We start from the raw sequence: 16,905 nt of genomic DNA, 5'->3' as shown, positions 1-16,905 counted from the left end.
AGGACTGTAACAGAGGTTACCGAAGTTTTGAAGATCATTAAGGCATTTAAAGATGATAAAAATTAATCATCTTCCCTTTCCTAAATCTAAGCACAAGTCTCATTTTCCAAAATCATATTCTATGATGACGCATGAACCCACCTAGAATATGACCAAGTCCAATGCATCAGTTAACACTCAACTAATCCTCATTTAAAAACAACCAAAGCAAATATGACAGCTAGAAAGAAAATGTTACTTAAACAAGAGATACCCTTACATATAAAAACATACCCCCTTCTAAAATGTGGCAAGTTACTTACAAGGAATAGTAAGTAATTCCCTCTCCCACCTCTGCGTATGATCAAAATACGAAACTCAGAAAACATTCATTATTTCAAATTTCATCTAAAGCTACCTGAGCAAGGAATCTAGAGTTCATTAAAGTAACATGAAGTACAGTTTTACATGTTAAATCAAGTGTTAAGATGAATGTGCCCATTTAGGCATGATCTACTTATATTTTTAGATTCAAAATGCTCCTATTTTTGTTTTTTAAAAATAATTTCAAGTTTGTTTTTTAACGATGAAACACACAAACACGATTACAAAATTGAGGCAGAGTGCAATTTCCTACATTCACTCTTCACTCCTTCCCTGCTTCCAAACTAGGCAGCTCATCATCACTTCAGAGACACAAAAACCTCCGTAAAACATTATCATTGTTGTTTTGATTATTAGCTTTCAAGTGAATCTACACACCACATTTACAGTATGCTTTGGAGTTGGATTATATGACCTATTTACTTAACTCTGTAGAGATGCCAATTGAAACACAGATATATAACATTTTTTATTACTGTACAAGCAGAACTTCTCTTTAGAATTTGTCATATGACTCCCCAATTAATTTTTCACTCCAAATGAACCTTTGTAGTCTTTAATTACTAAGCAAAAAGGGTTTTGTGATCTTGAGAGTAACCTGATGATGTTTACTAAAGTATAAAATGAGACTAAATAGTACAAATCTAAATAAAAAACAAAACACCACCAACAACAGCAACAACAAAAAACCCTTAATGCACTTTTGTCTACATGGAAAGAGTACGGACTCTGGTTCTCCAGTGATCAGATAAAGAGGCCATTAACGAAAGTGCTCAGATTACTCCTATATACACAAAAAGCAGAGATGAGAAAGAGAAAAGTAATTTCTAAACCAAGAGCAAATATATTAAGTTCCCTCTCCCACGCAGGAAGAAGTGTGTAGAAAGTATAACCATCAGCAATATTCCCACCTCTTTTTCAACTTTTGCAAACTCAGGTATTCTGCTCCCAATTGTATAACTGTGTGGACAACTGCTCCACCGACGTTTTCTACCCTGATTTATCACAGCCATGTTTAAACATTTCAACATTTCAAATTTAACATATCAGCTTTAAGGAGAAAACAAAGACTAACACTTATGTTGCAGACTACAAAGTATTTCCACATACATTATCTCATTCTGCTAAGAAGATATCAGGATTCTCATTTCATAAGGAAAGAGACCAGCTTAAAAAGTGGAGGTAACAGGTCTAAAGTCAAAGGGATAAGCCTGGAACTAGAAGCCCAAACTCTTAGTTTAATAAACACATTTTCATTATACTTCTTTAATGAAAAGACTGGGTTAACAGGTCACCTTGTTATTGATTCCCAATGTAACACCACACATGATCTGCTATGATAAAAACAAGAGTTGAGCTATATATCTCAAAATCAAATGAAACTGTTCCAGTTTAACAAGTATCAGAAAATGCTAATGATATGCAGTCACTATGAAGTTGGGTATATTTTTCAATGTTTAAAAAATTTAAAAATCTACCCATAGTTAGCCACCCAAAAAAAACACTTAACTGAGTTGAACATGACTGTTTCTTAAAAGATTTTAAGACTACATACACACTTGACAAAGTAACATAATTATTAACTACTATTACATTTTGATTTAAATGCCTATTGTCTGAAGGGCTTCAAAAAGAAAAACCTTGCGATGTTAGTAATTTCCTGTAGATTAATGAATGCTGAAATGAGCAACTTTTTTTATTCACAATGCCCTCTACTGGTGGCAAAGTAGTTCTAATACATTTATTATAGGAATTTGAATTTGTTTCCTTACTGTGGTCCCCACCACCTGCATATAAATCCTCTGGAATGCTTGTTAAAAATACAATTTCCCTCCCTCTATGAAATATCTACAGATACTGTGATTTCACTACAACTAGAACTCTGCATTTTTAACAAGTTCCCCCAACAAGTAACTAACTGGTTTGGTTAATTATATCAACACCTGACTTTCAAAGCACAGTAACTTTGTGAAAAGCTCTGGAAAGGTATATATTGTATTAGGTTTATATATATTATATATATATATATATATATATATATATATATATATATATATATGTATACACTATATTATTATATAAGGTTTCCAGATGAATACCAAGGCTCAAGACAATTTATGGCCCCAGGTTAACATGCAAAAAAGTAACAGGGCCGCTAATATTTTCTTATTTCTGGAGGTGCTGTGTCCTTAGAGGAAAGAATCACAAAATTCTATCAGCCTTAAAATTCAAATATTTATTTCTTTAAATACAGCTTATGGAAGCAGTACATGCTTTTCCACTCTGGCTTGACATGATAGCAGTGGTGCTCAGCCTATGATGAGTTTCGGATTCAGGAGGGTCTGGCAGGTATTTGAGAATTTGGATTTGTAACAAGTTCTGGGTGGAGATGAGGATGTCAATTCTGTGACTATACTTTGAATACCACTGGTTAAGAATACTATCTAGTGGTTCTCAACCTTGACTACACATTAGGATCACCTCCTGGAGGCTTAAAAATCTGTTAGCCAGGTACACACTTAGACCAATTACATCAGAGTCTCTGGCATGGGGCATCCAGACACCTATATGTTTCAAGCTCCTAAAATTAAAAAGGTTTATAAAACCCATCAATATGTAAATGGGCATACACTGATTTTCCGAGAGCACGGTGTAGTGTGCAGTATCTCCACAACTTTTTGGATCAGAAACACTTCTGTCCAGGGACATAATTAAAAGGCCTAAATGTGTGCAATGCTAGCCTATGGGATAAAGTAGAAATTGCTTTGAGTGGCCTACAAGACATTCACCACCAACCTCATTTATTGCCAAACACTTCTTCCCTCCACTACATATTTTCCTATTAGAATATTAACAATTCCATTGCAATTACCTGTTGTAATGTGACTGTTTACACTCTTTCTACAAACAACCTCTTTGAAGTCAGAGATTGAATCTAATTTGGATTCCCCAAAGGCTTGTATGAGTAACAATACAGATTGCTAGCCCTACTTTCTGGAGAAAAGGTTGTGTCAAGAATGGCTTTAATGCAACCTAGAATGTGACAAAAGATAACTAAAATTTAAAAACTGACTATTTCTCCCTCATAAAGCTACTCTTCTTTAGTATTCCCTTATTATTTCCACCGAGAGATGATAAATTTCACTTGCCTTGGGATCTGCCACATCTTCAATTCATTAGCAACTTAAGAACACCAAAAAGCTATTCTAAGAATCATTTAGCCAACTGTGATCCAAAAAGGAGTAAAAAGAGTGTGTGTGTTAGCAATGAGATGAAGTTTCCAAAAACCCTTAAAAGGAAAAGGGAAAAAAAGCTTAAAAATTACTGTTGTTTCAAAAATCCAAGTTTTTAAAGTTTGAACATAATCAAATCAAATCAAATCAGTTTTATTTCTTTGGTTTTTGGTTTTTAATTTATAAGGAACAATAGTCTTCTGTGAGCAAGCTGCATATTTAACTCAAGTCAAGCAATTTTGGTATGTATTCAAAAATTTGCAAGATTAAGTACAGTATTCTTTACTGTCACAAAAGAAAACATCAGACTTTATTCTATAAAGGTGATGTCTGGTTCACTCTACAGCTCTCTGGCTCCACGGTTTCTATGCGCTCCACAAATATTTAAAATAATCACATACGTATAAGTCTCAAAGCATTATAAGACTATGCTGCTTCACACTTTTTCAGTCTGCGGACCTATGAGACTGTATTTGAGGAAATCAATCCTGTTAACAAATATTAACATGTATTTGTTTTTAAAGGGTAGTGATAATTACCTACACATATATTTATTCAACAAGGAATTACTGAGTGCCCATTTTTTGCCAGGCACTGTTTTCGGAGCTAAAGTTGCACAATAATGAAAATAAGGTTCTTTATGAAGCTTACAACCTGGTATATTTTTTCTACAAAGGAAAAACTAGGAACATTCTAGTGGTCCAGACTCTAAATAGGGATTCTTTACGAGGGAGAGAGAAAACGTAAGCCTAAAAGTCCTTAGTTTATAAAATTTTTTGGAAGGCTCCCAGAAACTCTGAAAAGGCCCGTAAACCTGGAAGAAAGAGAAAAGTAATAAATGAAATTTTAAAATTAATTAGTGTTTACCTCTGTATTCCTTCAAGAATATCTTTCACAGCTGCCATTAACTTTTGAAGAGATACATATGCTTCTTCAAATGATGCTATTTTCGAAGAAGTCAAAGCTGCATTTGAGCCCAATCTTTGAAATACATCCATGCTAAAATAGAGAAAAAGAAAAGATACTCATATACATGCACATTTATGGTAATTCAAGCATTTCCATTTCTAATATATAAAATGAGGTAATATTTATAACTCCTCCCTCATAATCCTGATTGATTAAAATTAGAAATAAGACACAATGACCTGTGAATGTCCAGGCTACCATTCATGCAAAGGATCCAGAGTAAAGGGACACCTGGGTGGCTCAGTTGGTTAAGCAGCTGCCTTCGGCTCAGGTCATGATCCCAGCATCCTGGGATCGAGTCCCACATCGGGCTCCTTGCTCAGCAGGGAGCCTGCTTCTCCCTCTGCCTCTGCCTGCCATTCTGTCTGCCTGTGCTCGCTCTCTCCCCCTCTCTCTCTCTGATAAATAAATAAAATCTTTAAAAAAAAAAAAAAAAAAAAAGGATCCAGAGTAAAAACTATGTTCGTCTAATCTAAAGTAATACTTACAAGCTGTGGGAATAATGTTTCTTATCAAGAGACCATAAGACACAGAATACTGTTAATCTGCATTCAAATCAATCCATAAATACTAACAGTACTCCCGTACATAAGGATGAAGAAAAAAAAGACATCAGATACACATGTTTCCTGAAACTAGAAGTTTTAAATATCCATACACCTTACTCTGGTAATTCCAATTTTAGAAATCTAGCACATTAATAATAACTTGCAACTGGTCAACAATTAGTAATCACCTACATGTGCCATGATGTAAAAAGTGTTAAGTAAATAGTGAATTAGCCACCTGATGAAATGCCAAAGAACTACTAAAATAATGCTTATGCCATCTATAAGATAGAAAAATAAAGGTATACAAAATTTATTTAGAGAACATAACCACCACCATATAAAAAAATCAAAATATATGCTGTACTGGATTGATGAGTATGCCCCTGAAATTCACGTTCACCCAGAACCTCAGAATGTGACTTTATTTGAAATGGGATCTTTGTAGAACTTCCCAAAACAATCAACCCTGAAGACAGACACCTGGATTTCAGACTTTACACTTTCCAGAACCATGAGTGAATAAATCTCTGTTATTTTAAACCACTTAGTTTGTGGTAATGTGCTATGGCAGCCCTAGACTAATAACCATGCTTTAAAATACAGCTGGGTATACATGAGAATAACCATGTTAACTACTGGTTATCTTCAGGTAGTAGCATTCAAGGAAGTTGCTTACTTCACAGTACTTTCCAAAGCATTTTTTTAAATAATTATGGTGAAAAAAAAAACATAAAATTACCATTTTAACATTTTAAAGTGTACAATTCTGTGGCATTTGATACATTCACAATGTATCACCATCACCACTATCTACTCATAGAACATCTTCACCGTGCCAGAAGGAAACCCTGTATTCATTAAGCACTCACCATTCCTCCCTCTCTGCAGTCCCTGGTAACCACTAATTATTTTCTATTTCTATAGATTTACCTGTTGGGGATATTTAATATAAATGAAATTATATGCCACGTGACCTTTTGTGTCTGGCTTCCTTCACTTAGCATGTTTCTGAATTCATTCACACCATATTGTGTATGGATACTTCCTTATAGCTGTATAACGTTCCATTTTATGGATATACCCATTTTATGAGACACATTTCGTGTATCCACTCATCTGTTGATGCACATATGACTGTTTCCACTTTAGCTATTGTAAATAGTTGTGAACATTCATGCACATGTTTCTGTTTGAACACTTGTGTTCCGTTCTTTTAGGTACATATCTAAGAGTGGCACTGCGGGGTTATATGATGATGGCACATTTAATGTACTGAGGAACCATGAAATTGCTTTTCCACATTCCTACATGTATGAAAGGGGTAAAGCGTTTTGACAAGTGTGCAAAAGGGAAAACTTAGGAAATCTGAATAAATACAATGGTTAATAAGTACAGTTTGACCTTTCTAAAAGAAAAAGTATTCTGAAACACTAGTAGCCTACTATACTTTCATGATAAATGATTCTCCATCCCCTCACTTTTAATCTGGAGGTGTCTTTAGGTTTCAAATGAACCTCTGGTGGACTGCATATGGATGGGTCCTGTCTTTGTATCCAATCTTCAGCACCATGCCATTTCAGGGAAGCATTTAGGCCATTCACATTGAGAGTAACTACTGGAAGGTATTAATTTAGTGCCATCATATTGCCTGTAAAGCCCGTTTCCCATAAAGCCCCCGTTTCTATAGATGGTCTCTGTAAATTTCTGGTCTATGATATTCTTGGAGGTCTTTCTTCTTTTACAGAACCCCCCCTTATATTGTTTCTTGAAGGGCTGGTTTGGTGGTCACATATTCTTTCAGTTTCTGCCCGTCCTGGAAGCTTGTTGTCTCTCGATCTGCTGTGAATGACAGCTTTGCTCAATAAAGTATTCTTGGTTGCATGTTCTTCTCATTTAGTACCCTGATAATGTCTTGCCAGCCCTTTCTGGCTTGCCAGGTCTCTGTGGACAGGTCTGACATTATTCTGATGTTCCTCCCACCATAGATAAGAAATCTCTTCCCCCTAGCTGCTCCCAGGATAGCTGTCTTGGCTCTAAAATTAGCAAGTTTTACTATTATATACCAGAGTATTGGTCTATTTTTATTGATCTTGGGAGGGATCCTCTCTGCCTCTTAGACGAGAATTCTTATTTCCTTCCCCAGATTGGGGAAGTTCTCAGCTATGATTTTCTCAAGTATACCTTCTAGTCCTCTCTCTCTCTCTCTCTCTCTCTCTCTCTCTCCGTCTCTCTCCAAACCTTCAAGGATCCAAGTAATTTCTGACTTTGGAACGTTTCATGACATCATTGATCTCTCTAACTCTGCTCTCATGGGCTTCTAGTTGTTTATCCCTATCCTCCTTCACTTGCTTCCTTTCTATCATCTTATCTTCTAGACCACTAATTCGTTCTGCTTTCTCATGTACCCTGGCAGTCAGAGTATCCAGTTTAGACTGCATCTCTTTCATAGCATTTTTAAGTTTGGCGTGATTAGCTCTCATTCCTGCCCTTAAAGATTCTATATTGTCGCTAGTACTTTTCTTAAGCCTAGATAGTGACTTCATAAGTGTTCCTCTGAAGTCTATTTCTAACATCTTGCTTATATCCATATTCATTAAGTCTGTGGCAGAGGCCACTGTCTCTGGTTCTTTTCTTTGTTGAGAGTTGTTTCTCCTAGTCAATCTGTTGAGGGATGTTGAGGGAATGTACAGAGTCCATGGGTCAACCATGACCCAGGCAGGATGCACCCTAGGAAAAATTGGAGCAGTCTGATGCCACCACGCAGGCCCGGTAGAGTTTTTCTGCCTGTAGATATCCAGATATATACTCTTACAACTCAGGCTGATTTCATGGTTGTTCGGGATGGTTTGGTAGATATACAGATAAATTCAGGGCACCAGACAAAATGAGGTCCCTGATCCCTCTGCCATCTTGCCTCCCTTCTCACTACTCAACCTTCAAATGAGCAGCTCTCAATGAAGGGCTCAAGCATGAATATATTGAAAACTTTTACAGTGACTCTGGTACACCATCAGGCATGAGAAGCAATGAAGTAGGCTTAAGAACTATGCACTGATACAGCAATTTAAGAATTTCTCATGAAATACTGAAATACTACAAAGTAAAGTTGATTTATTATACAGAATTTACCGGGAACTCTAATATCCAACACAAATGTATGTATATTATAGGTCAATTCTAAGACAAATAAGGTACTCAAATTTTGAATATTTGAATTTTTCTAAAATGAAAATTTTATTTTCTAAATGAAATTTAGAAATATTTTCTAAATGAAAAGAAGATCAAAATATCTTAGAAATGGCTTTAATCTATTTTATTTTGAAAGTGATAATCTTTGCCTAGTATATGGGGTAACTTCCTGCTAACAAGAATATCTGATTAGCCAAAACATTTCCAATATGTTAAGACTGGACAAAACAAAGATATGAAAATACAAATGCATTACATGAAAACACAAATTTTTAAGTATTGTTTTCTTCAGCTTACATGTTAGGTATTGGTATTTCTTTAATGTGACAAACTACACATTTGTTTGAAAGAACTTATAATTGTAGGCAAAGACTAAAAATGGGTCTACAGTGTTATAAGAGAGAAAAGATGTTTAAAAAGAGTGTTCATATTACTTTGCTGCCCATTTCCTGACAGAGGAAATGACAGATGATCTTAATCCAAAATAACAGTGATACTGGGCCCTTGAACAAAAATCATACTAAAAAGCTTTCGTGACCCGCAAATATATAATACATATAAAATCATATAAAGATTACGGGCTTGGGAAAAAGTACAGGAGGGAAGGTCGGTTTACTTTAAAAGCAATTATTTTAAATTACTTTTTTTAAGCTACTCCAGCAGCATTTAAAGAACTACTCACAAATGGTCTCTATCTTTTCATTTTACCAAAAACACAGTATGCTTTCATGGATATCAAAGGAATAAAAGCATTTCTTCCTTTTAAATATAAGTATTTATCCTTCTTTTTAGAAAGTCTTACATGAATTCTCCCTAAAGTTAAATGACCTTTTCTTAGATTATCTTAAATGTCATTAAGGTTTTGTGTCCTACTGATTTGTTTAGCAATCTAGGTGGCTTTTTTTGGTTCTGACATACATGGGAAATACTTGTCATGAAGGTTTCACATCTGAATCACCTATAGAGATTTTTTTTTTTAATGCACTATCTCAGTGTCACCTCGGTCTTATCAAGTCAGAATTTCTAGGGATAGAGCCTAGGCATATGTATTTTTAAAACACTCAAGATAAATCTGATTGCACCCTTATTTAAGCATCACTGTTTCTAAGGCACCAATTTGATAAAAGGCCCTCAGTTAGATAATCTAATACATTAAACTCATAACCCAAACACTAACTGTTTAATGAATAACAGTAACGATGGAAAAGCCGAGAATTCAAAAATTCTTGGAAATTTAGTACCTGTTCTGATATAATGTAATCCAAACATTCTCTAGGATAGACCAGATTTCTTGATGCCTGTTAGGTTGCGGAAGATGAGAACCTGAGAAAATGGTGATTTCTTGGTTATTAGACTTCATCAAAGAAGTATCTTCTTGCTTTTTACCCACTGTAGTTTCTGAAGGATTTTGCTTAAGTTTTGCCTTGACCTGGGGAAATAAGAATTACACAAATTTCAGCTAGTTCTTCACTAGGAAGTGAGAGAAACAATGCCAATTGTGCTTACAGTGTTCTAGGTTTCCAAGAAGTATTGACTCTTCTTTGTCCTTGATTATGTACCGAATATTCCAGAAAAGCATCAGAGCTAAAACACACATATTTTTTCCTTTTCCATTTATATCAAATAGTTCCAATATATTTATTATAGTGACCTTTCTTAGCCAACGTGCTAATATCAATTTAAGAATACTATTAGGGGGCGCCTGGGTGGCTCAGTGGGTTAAGTCTCTGCCTTCGGCTCTGGTCATGATCTCAGGGTCCTGGGATCGAGCCCTGCATCGGGCTCTCTGCCTGCCTCCCTGCCTACTTGTGATCTCTGTCTGTCAAATAAATAAATAAAATCTTAAAAAAAAAAAGAATACTATTTGAACCCTTCTATATATATGGTACTGAACAAGACAGAGAACACTTAGGATACAACGATAAACATGTGGAATCAAGCCTCCAAGTACCCTACGATCCATTAACAAGAATGGATTATTATTAAAAAAAAAAAGGAAAAGACAGAAAGTAAACCTTTTGCCATTGAAGAAGCCACTGAAAGTTTCTCAAGAGGCAAGGAGACTGTCTAGAAGGCTACTGAAATAATCCAGTAGACTGGTCCTGAGAACTTGAATTAGGTTGAAAAGGTAGAAGAAGAAAAAGAAAACAAAAAATGTACACAAGAAAAATTTTATAAGATTTAGCCAAAATCTAGATTCAGGAAATGAAGGAGACACTAAGATTTTTTAAATTTAGATGTCTACAAGAATAAATACACAAATAATAGAAATATAAACTGTCCATAAGGTAAAAATAGATCAAACCTCCTTGATTTACTGCTCCAGAGGAATGTAAAGACACAGTTTTATTTGAAGGCAACACCCTGAATGTATCATGTATTATAATGTAAGAGCAGTAAGGCATTTAATGTACATTTATCTACATTTCTGGATTTTATGGCCACCTGTAGTAAAGCCAAGAAGAAAGGCTGGTTATGGAAAAGAGGAGAAACAGACCACCGATCTGTATTTAGAATGTCTACTGTGAAGAATAAAAAGATATTTAAGATATCTAGCAGGTAATTGGATATGCAGATTTGTAGCTCAAAAGATAAAGCTGGGACTCATTCCCATGCAGACAAACCTCAGAGGTAGATGAGATTGTTAGAGAGAAAATAGCAAAAACAGAAAAAGGAGGAGGAGGAGGAGAAGGTAGTGAAAGCTAGACAAAGTAAAGGAGGAAGGGAGGAAATTAGCAAGAAGAAAAAGAGAGACTGACAAGATATGGGAAGAGTCAGAAGTACTCGAAAGCAAGAGAAGCCCAAAGAGGTAAGTTTCAGGAAAAAAAGAGCGGACTATATCAAGTGCTGAGAAAGGCTGAGAAACTAGAAAGAGGGAGAAAATGGTGGGTTGGATCAATGATAACCTAATTCACCTAACAGAATATAGAGGCAGAATTCTACTTGTAAAGGATTAAGTAGGAAACGAGTGAAGAAACAAACAAGGGTTAATAGATCGCTCTTTAAGAAGTTTGGTAATTGTTGGAAGGAGTCAGTGCAGTAAACACCATGGCCAACGTACAAGTACTTAAGAATGCAGACCTGAGTATATTTTAAATATTGATAATTAAAGATACTGAACAGAGTATAAGAGCTATATTATTGATTCAAATAATTTTTTTTAAATCACCTTCAGGGAAAATATTAAGTGGAAAAAAACCTCTGATAGAATGAAAAAAACTTTATGACATTTAAAACTTGGGGTTTTCTTTGTCCTGGCTCTACTGTAACTTAAATAAAATCATTCCATTTCCCTAAGCTTCCTTATTAATAACAGTATGATTTCAAAGGTTAGCCGATGGGTTGTTAGTTTCATGTTAATTAAAAAATAAAAAAGTTCCAACACTACTGGAAATAAGTATTTATTGAGCATTTCTTACGCATAGGAACTTTCTAAAAACTTTGTATCTATTAGCTCATTTAATCCTCAGAACTGCCCTGTGAAACCGATATTATGATTATCCATATTTTCGGGTCAATAACTCGTACAAAGTCACCCAGCTGGTAAGACTCATAAATAGAACCTGACCTTCAGAAATCTGACTCTGAATGGGCTTCTGATCTCTCTCCAACAATAAAAGTAAATCTTACCCTTTTCTATCTTTGGGAACAGGAAGAAAAAAGAATGTTATTCCTCCTGTTTTTCCCTATTTACATTAACTATGCACTTAATAAATATACATGGATGGAAAGACATATTTTGTTCCGAGATATATTTTTTTGATCACCACATACTGCTCGTTTCCTCAGCTCTCATATAGTAGTGTACGCAACTATGCAGATGGATGTCTTTCCGAAACACCTACACAGTGCTTACTAGTGCCAGGCACTCAATGCTTTAAAAGTATTAATTTATTTAATTCTCATGACAGTTCTGAGGCACAGATTATTATTCTCATTTGATAAAAGAAGAAATTCGGCTCAGAGAGGTTAATTAATCAGAGGTTTAAAACACAGCTAGTCAGGGGCACCCGGTGGCTCAGTCGGTTAAGCGTCCAACTCTTGATTTCAGCTCAGGTCATTATCTCAGGGTCGTGAGTTGAGCCCATGTTGGGCTCCACGTTGAGGGTGCAGTCTGCTGAAGATTCTCTCCCTCTCCCTCTGCTCCCTTAACCCATTCTCTGTCCCTGAAAACAAAACAAAACTTAAAGAAGAAAAAAAAACCCAAAACACATCTACTTAGGATGAGGCTCCTTGGACATAAGGCTGACTTTAATTATTCTATCATCCGGGCAGAGCAAGCCTTATTTTTTTGGTTGGAAGGCTTATCAAAGAAAAAATGTATATATCCTTTTCCTGTTCCCACCCCGTTTATATAAAAATCTAGAAAATGATCATTTTGGTTGACTTTCTGCTTTGTTTTCTCACAAGCCTTTTCAGAAGTAAACAAGTGAATATTCCTCTTTTCCTGATTTTCTACACTTGGTACATTAAGTTCATTAAGTTTGGGGGCCTTTTTTTTTTTTTTAATTTAACAATTACTGTATATAGATACACTGTCTCTGGAGGTGATCTATTTGTTGCTCCAGTTACTGAGATAGGCAGGAATAAATATTTAGGTCATAAACCAAATCTAATGCATTCTACAAAATGACTCCTACTGAGTGTATTTTAAAAGCCCAAGCTAAATCACATAGTTCCTGGCTTAGACAATGAATTAGCAACACTTCAGAGTTCTAATCATGGAACAGCACAGGTTTCAAGCAATCACACTAATGCCAGGTGTTGAGGGAAAAGCACTAATGAGGATGTAGATTCTTCATCAATGGGCTTCAGGACTCTCGCTAATGCAGCAACTGGAAAATCAGAATCCAAGAATAAATAAAAATTCAATTAACTACTCAGTGGACAACATACAGTTGGCACACTATTATCTGATAACACTAAATTTTCATGCCACAGTTTCATGGTAACTCCCATCTTTTGGTTTCCAATTGATGAAAGAACCTTAAATCTGGACATTTGTTGTTGTTTTTATCGCAATCAGTCCTAATTTTTTTTTTATTTTCAATAACCCTAATTCAAAGACTGATAAACCTATGAGTAACCTGAATTTTTCGTTTGTTTTCACTAAAGATGGGGTTTAGGGCTTAATTATGTGATGGGAAAGGCTAATATATGGTTCCCTACACAATTCAAGAACAGACTCAAGCTGCAATCCTCTATATATCCAAGTCCATTCTTTCCTACAGATGGTTCTCAGAGTCACATTTGCCATGGAAAAATACAACTGCTAAGGTTTTAGTCAGCTTAACCCAAAAGATCATTTCACCCCTTAAATCAATTTTTTCGCAGTTCAACCACATATTTATTAGTTTATAAAAAAAAAAAAGATGCTTCTTTTACTTCATGAGATGCTCTCTTAAGTACGTAAGTCTTTCCCTATCAGCTATGATGAATTTTAGTATCATCTAATCCTTTCATTACTTCACAGGTAGTGGGAACTGTGACCTTGAACCACCACAGGCAAAAACCTGGTCAACCACATAACACGGAAGAAAAAAAAATGGTGATTATATATATATATATGTGTGTGTATATATATATGTGTGTACCATTAATGTCTAGGGGCGCCTGGGTGGCTCAGTTGGTTAAGCCTCTGCCTATAACTCAGGTCATGATCTTAGGGTCCTGGGATCAAGCCCCTGCTTCCTCCTCTCTCTCTCTGCCTACTTGTGATCTCTCTGTCAAGTAAATAAATAAAATCTTAAAAAAAAATTAAGTGCCATTAATGTCTTATATCTAATAATGGTGATACTGAGTTTTTGACCTGTTTCTGACATATAAAACTCCCAGAATCTTCTAGATTTGAAATTAGAAGGCTGCAGAAATAGAGTATTACCAGAGACAAAACTTACAGAGTTAATTTAAAAGAGGTAAAAAGGCATCAGTGCTAGACTGCCTGCATAAGGGTCACATGCAGAGATTGTTTAAAAAAATTGGTAGGTGAGTTGCCAAAGTCTGAATAAGGTCTACAGATTAGATCATTGTATTATACCAATACTAATTCCCTGATTAATTATACTAGTTACATAAGATATCCTTGTTCTCTAGGAAATATATGAAAGTATTTAGGGATAAAGGAGCATTGTACTTGCAACATACTCCTAAACAGTTCAGGAAAAAAATGTGGCTAGATAAGCAGATAGATAGGCAGGCAGAGAAAACAATAAAGCAAATGTGAAAAACGGGTAACACTGGGGGATCTGGGTAAAGGATATATACCGAATCCTCTGAACTCTTCTTGCAAATTTTCTGTAAGTTTCAAATTATTTCAAAATAAAAAACGAACAGTATTCCTGGGTACCACTACCAGAAGTTTGATTCAGTAAGGTTTGAGAGAGGCTTGGCATCTGCATCTTTAAAAAAAAAAAAACTTCCAAAAGTATTCTGATCGATGCTGTGATCCACTTGTCTGAGGCACTGGGAAATAAGCTTGCAAACAAGGCACAGCTTGCGTCCATCCATAAATGAAATAATATAAAATTCCAACAACTACTGTAACAGTGGTTCCAATAAGAGGATGTGTTTTATAACTTGCAATAAGAATTGCTTATTTACCCTTCAATTCACTTAATAATCACTTAATGCCATTCATGTGTTAAAATAAGTAGAATTAAAATATCCTTTACCTCTGTTGTCTGCTAAAACGTTCTTAGAACGTTATGTCATTAGGTACTCTAAATTGCATTCCAAAGACATCTTACCTCTGCAAAGGTTTGAAGTAGTTCACTGACTTGAGCAAAGGCCCGTGGAAGAATACCATCATAATTTGATCGTGTACTGAAAGCGTGTAGCAAACTTTTAGAATCCTGAAGCAGAAATTTCAATGTTGTAAAATCCACTGCATTGTTAGCTGGTAAGAGAAATTAAGAAGGAAAAAATAGGTAAGAATGAGTATTCGATGCAAAAATGTCTTTGGAAAACCAATCTAATGTTAATTATGAAATTTAAGAAAAGTATACATTTACGCCTACACACCACTCCACTTCTCCCTCTCTGGCTTAAAAAGCATTACAATTAAATTTAGCAAAAGAATGTTCTTGGAGTTGATTTGGGTACTCTGTATTCTTCAGAAGACAGAATTACCAAACAAGTTAAACTGCAGAGTTTCAAGGCAGATCTTGTTTCATATACAGATGACTATGGAGGGCATCAGAAAACTCACTTGGCAGTATGTAAGTTACATGCAGTATTTCTCATAACCAACTCAGTTAATCATGTAGTGATTTGCCTTCCAATTCCATTACAACAAATGTAATACTAGATTTGTTGAAAATAATCTTTCCTCTCTCTGCACAACACAACTAACACAACTTTAGAAAAATATAAATAATTTGGGTAACGGTGGGTTGTGGGCAACACAAGCTAGCAGAATATTTTCCTTAAAAATTAGCAAAGTGAGTGAATCTACAAAAAATAATTCAAAGGTGTAACAATTTTTTTTCAACTAATCTTACTTACCTTAAATTCTCAAGCCAATTAGGAGAGGTGGTGACAATGATTTCAAAGATTTTAAGTTATCAACAATGAAGTTAAGCAAATTTCTAATGTCACCAAGCTTAGAACAGAAGAAATCTTTCCATTATTAGAGTAGAGCACTATATACCAGTTCTCAAGGGCATTTCAAATAAACATGATACAATGTGTTTCATTTTTTCTATATGTTTTATTTATTTGACACAGAGAGAGAGAGAGAGAGAGCACAAGCGGGGGGGGGGGGGAACAGAGGGAGAGATAGAAGCAGACTCCCTCAGGAAGCTCCATCCCAGGACCCTGGGATCATGACCTGAGCCGAAAGCAGAGCTTAACCAACTGAGCCACCCAGGCACCCTGTTTTCTTTTAACGTTCACAGTTTCAGAAACTCTTCTATGTTCTGAAATACCAGCATGGTTTTTTGCTGGCACTATGAGTTTTAAAAACTCTGTATCACTTATACAAATATTTGCATAGAAATACTGAAAGGTCAAATGAAAATAAAAAGTAGATTTTAATAATTAATTATACAATATTCAGAAATTCTAATCTAATGTGATGGCTGTAGTCAGGCTTCTGGCTTCCCCTTTATCAAACGAAGACAGAAAAGTATATTTCCTTAGGAAGCACTTAGTTATTTTTAAATGCAATGACTAGTTTAAATTCCTGTGGGAAAAGACAGATAAGAGATGCTGCATATAGGACAGAAGTAGATCTGATGAACCCAGTAAATCTCCTAAGGAGAAATTGGGCACATCTTCTATAAGTATGTAGTCAATGTTCAATAGGGCTTATGTCCCTGAATTAATCATTTGATCTCTGTCTTAGAAGAAGTCTTTCTAAGGTTTTGTGCTAAAGGGAAATAATGATAAATTCAGTACCCAGACACAACATAAAAAGGAATCTACATGGTTGAAATACTTTAATGCTTATATAAGGTCAACAATCACTTAGACTAAAGTTAATATGTATAACAAAATCAAAAAGAGCTACTAATCATTTTACACATTTTACACATTTTCTATGAACTGATCTAAGAATCTCTTCTTTAGAAGTTAACTGAAGCTAACTGCATATATATAAT

At 35.2% G+C, this 16,905-nt stretch overlaps 1 protein-coding gene across 5 annotated transcripts in view; it reads right to left on the bottom strand.

Annotated features, from left to right (window-relative positions):
* SWT1 (SWT1 RNA endoribonuclease homolog) overlaps positions 1–16,905 on the bottom strand; it is a 110,130-nt gene that overhangs the window by 47,390 nt on the left and 45,835 nt on the right. For all 5 annotated transcript variants that reach the window (XM_004767959.3, XM_004767960.3, XM_004767961.3 and 2 more), the window contains exons 14-16: positions 15,052–15,200; positions 9,547–9,734; positions 4,464–4,595 (exon numbers count right to left, since the gene is read on the bottom strand). In XM_004767959.3, coding sequence (XP_004768016.1) covers positions 4,464–4,595; positions 9,547–9,734; positions 15,052–15,200 — 469 coding nt within the window. The remainder of the gene's footprint in view (positions 1–4,463; positions 4,596–9,546; positions 9,735–15,051; positions 15,201–16,905) is intronic.

The sequence above is a fragment of the Mustela putorius genome, unplaced genomic scaffold (assembly GCF_011764305.1).
Source record: "Mustela putorius furo isolate JIRA1106 unplaced genomic scaffold, ASM1176430v1.1 tig00537335_pilon_pilon_pilon, whole genome shotgun sequence".
NCBI classification, from domain to species: domain Eukaryota; kingdom Metazoa; phylum Chordata; class Mammalia; order Carnivora; family Mustelidae; genus Mustela; species Mustela putorius.
The sequence above is the reverse complement of the archived record's forward strand: the minus strand, read 5'-3'. Positions and strand labels throughout refer to the sequence as shown.